Source organism: Dermacentor variabilis, chromosome 2 (assembly GCF_050947875.1).
Source record: "Dermacentor variabilis isolate Ectoservices chromosome 2, ASM5094787v1, whole genome shotgun sequence".
In the NCBI taxonomy this organism is placed as follows: Eukaryota; Metazoa; Arthropoda; class Arachnida; order Ixodida; family Ixodidae; genus Dermacentor; species Dermacentor variabilis.
This window is the reverse complement of record NC_134569.1, coordinates 136,382,301-136,397,390: the sequence shown is the minus strand read 5'-3', so window position 1 is coordinate 136,397,390 and position 15,090 is coordinate 136,382,301. Positions and strand designations below refer to the sequence as shown.

Below are 15,090 nucleotides of genomic sequence, written 5' to 3'. Positions count from 1 at the left end.
GAGAAGTGGAAAACATGAATGCAGACTATCAAGTGAAGGAACCACTGAGGCGAAAAAAAAAAAAGAAAGAAGACATTGTACAGGCATATGAATGAAGATATATGTCTTATGGTCGAGGCATGGCATATCAATAATGGTGGAAGTGCTTGGGTGAGTCAGCCTTCAATTACCTTACATAAGGAAGAGATCAAATGCCTTAACAGTTACCTCTCATGTAGACAATCACATCTACCCAATTGACACGTGGTGCTACCAATCCAGAGCATGCACAGATGAGTTTTTTGTCTTCTTTCTTTCCTTTTTTTTTCCTCAGTGCTTCCTTCAGTTGATATTCGGCGTTCGTGTTGTCCATTTCTCTTGTGTCCGTGTCTGCACGCCTTACCCCTTCTTTGCATTATGATCTTGAAGGTTGTGCCGATGTCAGAGCTTAGCTTGAGGACTGGTGGAGCAGTGCAAGATTGCTTTGCATTAGCACAGCTTTGAGCACACTTGAAGCATCACAAATTAGAGGAAAGTGGAGAATATGCAGCAAGGACAGCATTTGATTGCCAATAGATCCGCTCTTATGAGATGCTTTAAAGAAAACTTTCTTGCAAGATATTCGCCAGGTGATGTGTCCTCTATTGCTGGACACATTTTGCACTTTTCTCATAAGGTATTGCAGCACCATACCAAGTTAAACATTTGCTACCATGCCCCGTGCCTACTTCTGGAATTTCTATAGTGCTGCTTTTTCCTGCGTGCTCAAACTCTCCAATTGCATCCTACAGACTACAAGTTGCATGTGGAATACAAAGCTAATTTGCTACCTCAGTTTTAGAATTCTTGGGAAAAGAACTTTCTTACTTTTGCTACATTGGTCTGCCATGGTTTAATGTACGTTGTTGTAAATTTGTACAGTAAAACCTCATTAATACGTACCCGCTTAATGTGTAATTGCGGTTTAAACATAGTCGCAAAGACCTGGCCCTCATTGAACCCCATGTATTGGCTGACTGCTTAACCCGTAGTCACTCAGTGCCCACGAAATGGTTAGGGTGTATTATTTTCTTTCTTGTTCTACACGCACAGGCACAAAATTGGCAAAATCTCATGTGTGCAGACGTTCGATTCCCGAGTTACGACACCCAGACGACAGCTGCCAGCGATAGTGACGCTTAAACATGGCCACCGTGATTTAGTTCCTGCTCATACAGCTGTTGCCGATTGCAGCGCACAAAAGTATGGCCTTCAAGATTCGCTTCCGGTAAACAAAGAAGCTGCCAGTAAGGGTGCGAATTCGCTGTCGCCGTCGAACCCAATACAATTTAATTTAAGTAGTAACCGCGCAGAAGCACATTTTTTTTAAAATGCATAGGCATTTCTGTGCTTACCTAGCGAGAAAAATATCTCTCCTTCAGTCCGTCACGTAAGACAACTGCTTTCAAGATAAAGTCCGCAGCAGCAAGCGACTGTACCAAATTGTACCATCACGCTGCTTGTCGCTTCAACGTGAACGAGGCAACGAGAACACAGCACTCAAAAAGCTCTCAGCATAAGCCGCACCCTGCCCATTTTGCAAGTCTCTTTCAAGTGTGGGCCCACGCGCGTCTCTTCAGCGCGCAGCGGCAGTAACGCAGCGGCGGAAACGCAGCGTGCGGAGTTATTAGCAGGTGCCGCCAGTGTACGTTTCGTCACGTTTCATAATGGTTTCGGCGCGAATGGATAAGGCGCTAATGGTGGATCCATACGATGGACTAAATTCATCTTTTCCGTGATGGACGGCGCATCACGTGACTATGCGTCACGGATTCATGCCGTCCGCACGCCGTCGGCGACCCCCACGAGCAGAAAATGCCTAGCTATTTTTCACATCCGGATTCTGGGGGGCGAATGCTGAGGATTTAGCCTAGCATGCTCTACAGTCTGGCAATAAGCGCGGCTTTGGGATCTTTCCGAAACAGCTTCATCGCTGTTGACACCATTCGTGCCTGTTTGCGCGAACTCGCACAATAGCGACTACAGTGAACTTGACCGACGAGGCAACTTTCTTCTTGCATCTCGTGGAGCAGTTCCCCGCGTTGTGGGACATGACTCTCACCGATCACGCGGACATGAGAACGAAAGAGACTATTTGGCAGCGCATCGCCAGCGAAATGGACCAACAGCTCTCAGTACAAGTGGTTTTGCATACTGAGATGCTTGTTGTCGATATAGTTGTTTTGCCAACATTACCTTTTTCGATGAAACAAGTACTCGTCATCATCCAATTCGGACAAAACAGCAGCCATTGCGGCCAACCGTCATTTTCTTTCGATCTACATCTTCATTCAGAGTGAAAAACACGTATGACAAAGTCTTTATTGCACTGATGGCGCCATCTAGAGTGAGTACAAACAAGCAAACATTTGTAACTTATGTCCACTGAGATCCGCTCGGGCCGCCGCAACATCTTCGAGGCCATGTTCAGCCAATACAGCCACTCTAAGCCTACACGCTGAGAATCTGAGTATGGCTTTCGGAAACGGTGCCCACTCATCACGAATACTTTGCTGTCGAAGCTTCTGGACACAAATTTAAACCAAATACAAGCTTCAGCTTGAAAGTTGCGGGCGACACAGTGGATGACGACAACTTGACAGGTTCGAGGCGGACGGCAGTCGCTTCGGGCAATGCCGGCATCATTATTTTTCCGGCGCGGCCGTCTGCTCACTCCATCTGTCGTCTGGATGCGTTCCGCAGCAAGACGGGCGGTGGAATAAGCGTCTGCGGAACAGATTTTTGCGGTATTGGCAGTGTATTTAGGCAGAAAATGTGAACAAGAATGACAGCACTAAGCGTCTGATAAATTGTCTGCAGATTTGAAGCAAACTTCCTTGGTCACCTTTTGTATGATGTTGCAATGTTGTTGAATCCACAGTATTCCCTGGATAGTATTTATGTAATTTTGTGAAGAATTTCTGCAATTTTTTTGCAGAGTACTGTACAGATATAAAGAGAGTGCCCAAGGGCACAAAGCATTGAAGCCGAGTGTGAAGAAGAGAGTCTAATCTCGATCATAGAACAGTGTTGCCAGGAGGTGGTGGCCATAGCATAGATAGATGGGCTAGTTGGCAATGCATTATGCAAAAGCACTGAACGTGAGCATGTATGTTCTGTGTTCCTATTCTGTGTCTAGCGCTCAGTTTTCTAATAAAGTAGTGGCAACTTTCATAGTGTTTGATCCACTTTTCCTATGTATATTCTAGGACAGAAGAAACGTCCTAGGTTGTTATCGCACATTTATAAGCATAACACTGAGTACTTGTAGTTACGCACATGCAGCTCTCTGACATGACAAACATATCTTGTACTTCAAAGCCGACATACTACTACCCTGCCTACTATTGCCTACTGTGGCCCAAGCAAAGTACACTACAGTAAAAACTTGTTAATTCAAATTCTATGGGGATGCTATGCAAATTCGAATTATACAAAATTCGATCTAATGAAAGTCAGAGAAAAAATAGCTTGGTTAAGGTGCGTATAGTCCGATGTAGCATGAGTGCGTGCACACACTTGCTGCGTCACACTGGCGTGAATAACAGTGTTTATAGTTCGAAGCACTGGTGCAGTCAATGTAACCGGACGCAGCCAATGTGGTCTGATATGTCCGAAGTCGTGATGGCTCTTGCTCCATCCATGCGTTCATCGCGCCGACTGCGCCGACCCACAATGCATGGCGCAGAGAAAAAAAATCTTGCAGTTTCGCCCGAAAGGCGAAGCATCGATTGCGATTGCAAATTAGTAGATAGCTGTACGAAGGATAGTAGCTGTATCGGCCTTATAAGCTTGTAAGCATTCGCTTACTAACTAAATGAACAATCATAGTGTCACGCACGCACAGCTAAACATGAACACATCTCACTTGATGACCGTGGAAACTCGCTGAAAATGCTAGAGTGAGGAATCGCGGCTGCAGCAGTAAGGGAGTTCACCTCCATACATCCCTTACTTCAACGCGAATGAAATGTAGCAAGCACAGCGTATAGGAAGCTATCGGCACTACGCGCACTCTGGAAACATCGCAGATTGCTTTGAAAATGAGGCCCGCGCGGGTGCCTGCGTGGCCGCGCCATAGGCAGCAGCTGCCGGAGAAGGGTCCTCCCCCCCATCGTTGTCCCATCTCACCTCCATGCCTCACACGCGACGGGAGAGGGCATGCTTCCATTCCGCCTTCCTTGCTCGCACACACGAGATTGAGCTGCATTCACCCTTGCACGCTTTCGCTTGCGCATACAGCATACGGCGTGCAGCGACAATTTTAATGCCCTTGGACTTTATACGGAACCTCACGGTGACACCAGCGGCAGAAATGCACCTGGTGTGTTCATAATTGCAATAAAAAGTGCCCCCGTCGCTTTTCCTATGGTTGCAGATAGCCGTTCAAAATGTTCAGAGTGGCGCAAGGGTTGGGGATCATTCTGTGCATGCTCCGAAGAGAGCAGCTGACGGCGCGCATGTTGAAGTCTAGAGGGGGCGGAATTTTGGCTGGCACAACGCAAGTGGCATAGCGTGACTGGCCGCAAACAAAGCGCACCGAAAATATAAGACTAAACGCGCCTTTGGGCTGCCGACGCTTGCCGCAGGAACAAAAGCTGAGCTCTAAAATGCACTCGTGAAATACACCACAACCTGCTGCAACATTTGTCTCTGTTGTACTTTCATAGCTGCACTGGCTGCACGCTGCTGAGTTCCACTACACATATAGGTGTCATCGAAACACTTATCCCAGTGATGCTTTCCTTTAGTAGTAGCCACGAATCTCAATAGCCATGCCTTTTGGTATTGCGAGTGCCGATAAGCGTCACAGCAGCCATGTTTCTGACATTACCTGGTGCTGCTCCTCAGCAGAACACTTGTAGAGAAAGAGCATAGCCTGCCTCCAAGATGTCACGTAAAAAAAGAAAGAAAGGAACGAAGAAAATATGCAAAGCCGCTTCCACGTTTTATCTTGAAATTCTTGAGAGAGGGAGAGAAGTGACCTGCAACAGAGAGCGTTGGCCATACCTGGCTAGGTGCAAGTGCATCTCTCTCCAGTCAGGTCTAAACAAAAGTTTGCAGATGGAAAGAGCAAAGCTGCGCGGCCCGTGAAGCGACGCCAGTGTCGCCAATGTGCTCCTGCGCACGAGCACTCTCCCCATCCACGATGGCACGAAGTTCGAATTATCAGTGGCGGTGCGGATTTCAGTGTGAATTAGTGGGGTGCGTTACGTATTGCCTTCAATACATTGTTGTACAGACCACAGTAGCTACTTAGAATTATTCTAAATTTCGAGTTAACGAGTTGTGAATTAACAAGCCTTTACTGTATGTAGCACAAGTTAAATGCTGTGATCTCTGGATAGCATGCACAGTAGAACCTCGTTCATATGTTTTGGAAAAAAAATGCGATGAAAAAACGTAGTAATCTGGAAAATGTTCAATCCAAAGTAACTAAAAAATTTGACAGACTATTGTTGAATGCAAAGCGAAGTGTCACACGGATAGTTGGGGCACGAGACGCCGATGTGCATGAAGCTGGTGGTGCTCCAGCAGCCCGAGACGCATTTTGTTGCTTTCCTATTGCGTGGTGTTTTAAGAGGGCAACAGGAAACTGAAATGAAGTCAAGCTGGTGAGCAATGAAGGATGCCGTTAAAGCGAAACGTGATGCCCACATTGTGCCGCCTGCAGCAGGGAACGGTGGTGTGTTTGGATTATCGCCTACTAAAGGCATGCAGTGCACTACCAATTGCACTATGCGAAATGCGCTGTAAAACAGATAAGTGAAATGCTTATTGCAATAGGTCTGGCGGTGATAACTGTGAACCCGGGCAGAAACTTGCTGGTACTCATTAAGAAACTGTGTGCGCCGTCATTTTCACGTGAGGCAGGCGGCTATATACTGTTCTTGATTGCGCATGCCTCACATCTTTTCTTGTTCACATGGGACTTAACGGCCAGAAAACGTATACGATCGCCCTTTGCTGCAGGGAACAGCGGTGCATTTTGGTTATCTCCTATTAAAAGCGTGCGCTACTCTTCCGATGGCACCACACGCTATGAAACAGATAGGGAAAGATGCTTATTGCAATAGGATTGGCGGTGATATCTGTGAATGTCGCGTGCGGCGACTCCGGAGAAACTTTGGTAATACCAAATTGAGAGACAGACTGTGCGCCGGCGTCTTCACGCGAGACGGGCGGGCAAGTAATGCCGTGAAGCTGCCGCAGCGGGCAGGCCAGCTATGTACTGTTCTCGATCATGCGCGCCTCGCACATTTTCTTGTTTACACAGTGGCCAGAAAGTGTATCATACGATCGCAATTTAGCGAGGCACTGAACGTTCGTGCCAAAAAAATCTTGTTTTCCGGGAACATATAAAATTGAGCGTAACTCTATTGGGTCATTCTTTGTGTTCTCAATTGCGAACGTTGGCACCGGGAAAACGTATTTAACGGGATGGGAACGTATCAACGAGGTTCTACTGTATTGTGCTTTCCCATGCCTCTTGCACTGCTCTAAATCAAATTCACAAAGGATTTGTGTGTTCTTGTTGCAGTAACAAGCATTGCTAGCTTCAGATGACTGTTTAGGCATCTCGTGGAGTCAAAGGCTAGGTCCAAATCAGTTTTGCTACTCTGCACTAATGATTGTCATGTCACTCCTGCTTCCAAAAGTAGTAGTCTATGCCTCTTGTGCTTCCAGTTTCTTCAGAATCTGGATTCATCTTCCATTGCTATATGGTGCTTTCGCTCACTTGATGCGCAGGAACGGTTTGACCTGGACATGGAATATGAACAGTATGAAGAGATAGAGGTGCCCGACTTCTCCCACGGACGACGGGGGCGCTTCATTCACGACTTTGCGGCCAACAAAACGGGTATTGTGGACGTAGAGGGACGTCGGTGCTTTGTGATGCCACTCAACCGCAGCCTTGTCCTGCCCCCACACTCGCTGTTCGACCTGATTGTCAAGATGCGGGTGAGCTTCTAAGCTTTGTGTGGCTTCACATTCTGCATAGCTCAGCTACCCTTATAAAATTTTCGCAATGGCAGCTTACAATTTTACTGCTGTGGAGGAGGCCCCGTAAAATCTGCCATTGGCAGACAGCTTCGCTTAAATTGGAGTGCACTGCACATTTTGTGTATGCAGAAGCACATTTAAAAAAAATGAATTTATATATTAGGTCCATTTTATTGTATCGTATCTTGTAATGTTGCAATATCTAACACTCTATCTTCTTTTGCAATTTTTATGTGCTGTGCAGCTTATGAGTAGACAATGAGATTGTTGAAGATGCTCTTGGTTTTACCCCTTTTGCACAGGAAAAGGCTTAACCCTCGCCGTAACTTAGTGGCTATGGCATTGTGCTACCGAGGTCTAAATTGCGTGCTCAATCCCTGCTGCAGCGGCTGCATTTCCGTGGTGGCAAAATGCAACAATGCTTGTGTACTTAAATTTAGGGGCACTTTAAAAGGCCCCAGATGGTCAAAATTAATCCAGAGTACTCCATTACAGCGTGCCTCATAATTGCATTGTGGTTTTGGCACGTAAAGCTGTAAGATTTAATTTAATATTGGGAAAAGGCTTGCATTTGCCCATAAAATAGTGCCTTCACTAAAAAAATACCTATCTCTTCTGTGAAAAAAAAAAAAAAATCTGTTCCTCGTTTGTTTCTCTTTTGAAACCTAGGCTGGCTACTATGACGTGGACACGGAGATAGTACGTGAGCGAATGCGCGTCGTGACGCCCCCCATCCTGGACTTTCGGGACGTGGGTTACTACATCACCCGTGAATGCTCTTCCCTGCCCACTTATCGCCTCGAACGCATGACTGTGCCAGGTACGTGCATGTCAGGCATGTGCAGGCCTTGGCTGGGATAATGAAAGGTTTAGAATCATGGAATCATGGAACTCAAAGTCAGGGGATACAAACTTTTGGGCATACAAAAGAACACAAAACGAGTACAGACAAACGCGAGCTGGGCAGTGGTGTTTCGGGTACGCAAAGATGCTTCGGTGCAGCATTTCTAAAACTCTCTGTTACTATTTTATTCCAATGCTATTCCTTTTTTGTGCTTCATTGTGGTCCGAGCAGCCCACTACTTACATTATGACCAAGATTGGCCAGCTGTAAGCAGTGGGTGATAAAGAAATTATATAATTCAGCAAAAGGAACTCTTATGTTGTACCAGCCCTGTGCTAACTTCTCCAGGCCTGAATTTAGGCTAATGCAGTAGCCATGCACAGTAAATCAATATTTCAATTGGTAAAGAGCAATGAAATGTGCTCAAGAAAGCAACTCATTATTTTCAACATACTCTGAAGTACCGTATTTACACGATTGTAAGTCGACTCGAATGTAAGTCAACCCCCCCATATCGCGTGACAGGAAAAAAAAAAAAAAAAGAGGGAGCATACCCGAGGGCGCATTCGATAATGAAAATTTATTAGTAGCTGACATGGTCACTGGACTACTCGTCTTCACTAGTGCTGCCGTCGTCATCGTTGCTGCGGTCCCACAGCACATCATGGTCCACACCATGAACAGCACAACGACCGCACCAGGACATCTTGTGGAACAGCAGCCCACGCCGAATGCACCCAACCACACACAGCCGTCAGGGAGGCTCTTTTGACAGGTCCGGTTAGCGTAATTTCGCGGTCTTCTGCAGCCAGCCACTCGTACTCATGGCGGAGCAGGGCCTTAAAATTAAGGCGAAGGTCCGGGCTCGTTTCATGACCATGTCTCACTTCACTGGCAGGGACCGATCACTCATTTCACCGACGTACGCCGCAAGCTTAGCCTACAGCTCTGGAAAGCGTCCAGATTTCTCACTTGCCGTCACAGGGGGAAATTTCGTTTCGCTGCACTCGCCACTCTCGCACCACCCATTCAGAAACATCGAAATTGCGGCCCGCTGCGCAGTGATTTGTTTCTTCGGCGTAAAGGATGGCAGCCCTCTTGAACGCTGCTGTGAACGAGTGCCGAACGATTAGTGGGCCTGGAGCACTCATGACGACTGGGGAAGCAGAGAAGTAGCACATAGCCGGCAGTCAAGTGGAATGCGTCAAACCAATGCCAATGCCTTTCAACAGAGAAAGAGAAACCTGCGAGTGGTGTCTGCTCTTCCATGATCTACCGATACTCCCCGCAAGCGCCGCCGTTCTGAGGGTGTCGCCGCAAATGGGAACAGCAGCGCTTCCATCAACTATTGACGCCTCACCCCCCCCCCTCCCCATGTGTGTTGCATGCACTGTAAAACTCTAAAAAATGTGGAAAACCCTTCTGAAAGCGAAAAAACACGCGGGATAGCAAAAAGATACAGGTAGGGCCATAGAGCAAACATAAAATTCTAACTACGTTGTAGCTCCCGTTGGTCTCGCTTTTTTGGCGGGGCCATGTTTTGGTTTCGATTGTAATTCGACCCCCCCAACTTCACACTTTCAAATTTTAAAAAAGTGGTCGACTTACATTCGTGTAAATACGGTAGCACTTTCAGAGTGCTCTATCGAAGTGTAGTCATTAACAATTTGGTCATGAAAAAAGGAAGGAAGTACTTCAAGGACCACTGATATGAATATTTTTTTTTTTGCTTTATCACAATATGATTCTTCACTTTCTCATTAAGTAAGTATCCTCTCATCTGACAAGCTAAAAATTAGCCTTTGAAAGGTGTGTGACTTTGTGTGTTATGCAATGCGACGACTGCTAGTCATCAAATGGTATCACAACGCACTGGTGTGCCAACCCAGCAGTGTGGTGTTGGGCCACCTGCTTGCAAAGCCAATTGCATTAATCATTCCACATGCCATTAAATCAATGCTTTCATCCTGCCTTATCAAAGCCTTTCGATATTGTGATGCAGTGGTTATGTGGAAGTCTGATTCTATTTTTCTGTGTAATTATTTTTTGTTCCTACAGATTTTTGTCAGCCAGAAGATTCGTAATTTTAATCCCAAACTTGGCGTTTGCTGGATAATTTGAACGTGTCTCGTCAGCACACATGCATCCGACCCACATGGTTAACCCAGCTGTGACCCTGATGGCTGCAGTGTCTGTCTAGGTGGCAATGGGTTACTGTGAATGCATTGTAGACATGGTATCTCCTATCAAAAGTGCCAAATTAAAGCCTGCCTTAGGCTCATCTTAAACTGAAAATGGCTTTTCATAGTGAACGCTTACCCTTATTTACCAGATTCTAACATGTGCCTTTTCCAAGAAAGTTGATTGGAAAATCCCCTGCACGTTACAGTCAAATAAGCATTAACAGCAGCACCCTGGCATCAGAGCCAGCGTCATCACCATTGTAAGTGGGCTCCGGCCAGTCTAGCTCCTACTTGAGTGCTACGGGCACTGTCCAGCCTACCGGCACCCACAGGAACTTCGATGCTACCGACATCAGAGGTACACCTCTGCATGGATGCAAGCACAACGCATGCACACTCGTGTATGCATGCACGTGCGCACACATATGTACACAGTGATAACAAAAACAAACTAAACACTTCATTGGATCTTCCCAACAAGAAGTGCTGCATTCCAGGGTGCTTGATGAGCAGGCAACAAATGGAAATAATAGGGAGTTTAGTGTGTCTAGTATTCAGGTAAATGGAAGTGGACTGGGCGTTTTACTGGACGAGCGTAGGCACAAACGTGAATGACCTTTGTTGGATCTGGAGGACAATCCCAATTGCTGTCCCCCAGATTTTGGACCTTGCTGTTGGGTGCAGGAGTTGGCCGAGGTTGAAGAGGACTTTGAGATGAAAACTGGAGGTTTATTTACATTATTTACAGTGAGAGTACAAAGAAATTAAAAGTCGTAAAGTCATTATGGGCCAGCAGCAACTCAGGCGCTGCGGCCCGTGGCAAAAAGCTCGAAAGAGATGAATGAAGGAATGCTCTCTTGCTGCTCCCGGTCTCTGGCTTTTAACCCCTTTGGTGTCTCGAAGTCTCGCCACGTTCGGCCAATCGGCGAGCCCGCTCAGGTGGCGTCAGTTTTGGCCAATCGGCGAGCCCCCTCAGGTGGTGTCGTTTTCGGCCAATGGTAGGCGCCCGTGCGAATGTAAGTCACACCCGGCACAGAGGGTCGCTCCTTGGGCTCCAATTGTCCGAGGGATTACTTGTCTGTGGTATTGCCTTCCTGGCTTGCAAGTGCCATCACAATAGGCGGATGGGGGGAGACGGGTTGTCTTCGAGCGACCTTTCAGAGCTGCAAAGCAGCTTGGCTCAGGACCCACGCTACCTAGAACCGTACCAGGCTCCCGCTACACTTTCAGGAAGAGTCAAGCAGTGGGACAATAGCTCCACATGTGGCGCACGAGGTGGGGGACGCCAACTTGTTTGGACGTGCCGCTCCTCGGGAACGTGGTAGATGTGCTTCTGCGCTCCTTAATTAGGTGTGACGCAATTCGATGTGACCTGGTGAACTCGAAGGAGGCTCAGGAAAAGGTCCTGTATCTAACGCCTTGCACGGTGCATCCACATGGTGGCACTGAGATCAATCAGACAAAAGCTAATATTGAAGTAACCAAGTGTGTTCTACTTTGTTGCTGGCATACATTTGTGGCGGCGGTGTAATGGTGTTGCTGCCAAAAATTTATGCTGGCTGCAAAATAAAATACACTTGGTTACTGCAATATTAGCTGTGCTTGTCTGGTTGAGCTGTCCACCACCAGGTGGCTGCACCCTCCTGGCCATTCATGTTTTCACCTAGGCTCATCTGCTAAAACACCTAGTCCACTTGTCTTTATTAGAATACCAGACCCGCTCAAACTTTCCATTCACCTGTGCTTATGCTCCAGCGTCTGTCATTGCTTGGTGTTCTCGATCGTGGTTCTTGGAGGATGCTGATTCAAGCTGCTTCGGCTCCAGTTAATCTCTTGTCATCTCCCCTGGCACCTTCTTCAGACACAGGCAGTCTCCTCCGGGTCCTCCTTCCCTTGAGAACGAGGGCAGAGAGGGAGTTTGGTGAGGGTGTACTGTCAACGTTCGATTCTTTTAAATCCCTAGGGATTGCGAGAACATACGAAAAATTGGGCACTCCGAAATAATAAATGCATGCAAAAAAACGCACAGTTCTTAAGGTATTATTGGATGGAGAGGGTCAAGGACAGAATATTAGACTTGTGCAACTCTGCCAGTGTATCACTGAGGGACAGCGGGTGCTGTCAATGTAGCCGGCGCTATCTTCAGCTGAGTCAATGCTGCCTTAGCTGCCTTAGCGGTGCGAAAAAAATCAATCCTCTTTTGCACAGTGTTCCACTTGCACGCGATGGTCTTCGCTTCAATTTCAGCCGTGGTCATATCATCATTACACTGATGACATCATCATCAATGCTTGCGTCAAGTAGGAGCTCGTCGGCTGTGCAAGCGCTGGCTCATCATTCTCGGTGTTGAAGTTATCCGAATCTATCCTTACTTGACGGACGATTTCATCGTGGGCTGACTCCCCACAGAGTTCGAGATATTTGTCGGCATCTGCAAATCGTTCAAAAGTTATCCTGGTTGCAATCGAAATGCCAGTGGCGTGCAGGTCATTCAACACAAACCCAATGGAAAGAGATTTATCACACGCTGTGGTTCTCTCCGGGCAAGGCGGCCATCTAAGTGCCTATGTGAAGCCTGCGTGGCAAAAGCAGTTGTGAAGTGTCTCTTATGTAACAGCCTTCCACGCTTTCAAGTCTGCTGTCCGAAAGCATGCTGGCAGCAGACCTAAGGTCAACAGTGTAACTGTTGCTGCTGTCAAAGCACAGCACCATGTTCCTGAGCACACGTGACCTGTACAGAATCTTCAGATTGCGGATCACGCCTTGCTTCTTCGGCAGCAGGATTGCTGTGGTGTTTGGCCGCAGAAATTCCATCTGTATAGCCTTTAGGGCTTTGGTATGGCCATATGCAACTCAGTTGTCCACAAAAAGCAGAACTTTTCGATTCTGCTCTTAAGACCTTCTGTACAACTTGCGAATGTATTCTTTGAATAACTGCTCTGTTATCCAGGCCTTCTTGTTGGCCTAGTACTGAACAGGTAGGGCTGCCCCCTTAAAACACTGGATTTGTAGATTTTACTATGAAGAGCATGGAAAGCTTCTCGCTGCGCAACATGTTGCTCCTGACAAGGGCGGTCAGCTGCTCTTTGCTGTGTTTGGCGCCATGGCAGGGGTCACCAGGAAATGCAAGCATTTTCTCTGGGAGCATTTCATAGAACAATCCAATTTCATCGCAGTTGAAATTGTTCTCAGATGTGAACTGCTGCAACAAAGACTATCTTTGCATTCTGATACCGCGCGATGGCTGAATCATCGACAGCGCTGCATTCCCTGCACATCTTCTTGAACTTGAGGTCATTGCGATTCTTGAAATTTCTGAGCCCCCCCATCTTTGAACTTGAAGTTCCCAACATTCATTTGAAGTGCAAAAGCCTCCGCCTTTCACTTCAAGATGTAGGCAGAGACTGGGATTCACTTCGCGATCGTGGTATTTAGCCATGTGAAGAGTGCTTTCTCAAGCTATGAGTAAACACCCTGGCTCGCATTCATTTTTTGAGCTCCTGTTGACTTTCTGGTTAGTTCCAAGACCTTCAACTTGTTTGTCATGAACTCCAAAACTGTTTGCTTCGAAATCCCAAACTCCTTGCCCATGTCGACCTGTGACTGGCAACTTTCAACTTGCTTGACTATAGCAGCTTTCTTTTCCATTGTCAGCCTACGATAGGGATTTGCGCGCTTCGAAACCACGGGCGAAGATGACGAAGGCATATTTGACATCATCGCTGTCAACGGCGAATCCTTTCGATGAAGAGCACAGAACCAAACAGCAGGCAGCTTCTTAGCGAATGACAAAGAGAGCGTGCAGTAGCACAACATAATCACACGGCCTGTTACAAAGCTAACCGAACAACATGTGGATGAACACAAAAGGCTACGGCCATAGCTACAGCTGGCTATGGCTGCCAACGAATTGGTGTTAGAGAGCAGTGGTTTGAGGTTCGATACAATGCGATGGCCACAGTGCCACGGCTATTGGATTGGCGTGTGAGAGTTGGGTTCAAGGCTGTGAGATTATCAAGACGGCAGCAATGAATGCTGCTTCAGACCTGGGGGGTATTCTGTAAGAGTCCACCTCGTGGACTGTCCACTTTGGCCGCTGCTGATTGGATGCAGCTGTACGAGTGAGCAGGAGACGAGTGGCTCCAGCCAATCAGCAGCGGCCGAAATGGACAGTCCACTAAGTGGACTCCTACAGAATAGTGTGAAACCTCGTTAAACCGTAGTTGGCCATAGCTTGGAAAAAGTATGTACTATACGGTAGTACTGTTTAACCGAAATAGCATGAGATCGCCCACACCTGTCGAAAATGGAACTCTGAGAGAGTGCGATGAAAGGGGAAAGAACAGGCAGTATTCATTCATTTCGCGTGACAAAAGTGTTATTTTCGTTTGATGCCACGGCAGCCTAGCACGACAACACTGGCCTCAAACTTATTGAAGCTGCATGCCAGCTTTTCAGCCAACCCCCTCTTCTCGGCAAACACTTGCATGGCAGATTCCTTGTTGGCATTACATATTCTCCGTGCACGCGCGCAGTAGTGCTGCAGAAGTCCTGGGGCGCCTTTTTCATTGCCGGGTGCCGGAGTTTGGAATTTGGAACTTTTCGTTTGGAATAGAGTTATCGCGCCCCTGTTCTTGTTCTCTGTTTCGCACAACATGGTCATCACAAAGTGGCAGTGTATGTGTGAGAGCAAGTATAAATAAATTTCACAGTGCTGAAATCAGAGGCACCTAACACACACACACACACACACACACACACACACACACACACACACACACACACACACACACACACACACACACACACACACACACACACACACACACACACACACACACACACACACACATATATTGTTTATTGGTGTATAATCTCGTGTCTTCAGTCAAGGTATTTAAAGCATGTATGAAGTTTGTGTGCTCTTCTAATGTCCATTGGTATAGCTGCATTGTGTGTAAGGATCGATGAATTCACTTCGGTTAAAATTGCTTCTGGGCGTCTTTATCTTGCAGTTCCCTGCTGGTGCCTTTACTAGGA

The 15,090-nt window shown here is 47.0% G+C and overlaps 1 protein-coding gene across 1 annotated transcript in view; it reads left to right on the top strand.

Annotated features, from left to right (window-relative positions):
• LOC142572750 (integral membrane protein 2B) overlaps positions 1-15,090 on the top strand; it is a 34,312-nt gene that overhangs the window by 14,850 nt on the left and 4,372 nt on the right. The window contains exons 4-5 of the mRNA XM_075682074.1: positions 6,769-6,981; positions 7,693-7,843. Coding sequence (XP_075538189.1) covers positions 6,769-6,981; positions 7,693-7,843 — 364 coding nt within the window. The remainder of the gene's footprint in view (positions 1-6,768; positions 6,982-7,692; positions 7,844-15,090) is intronic.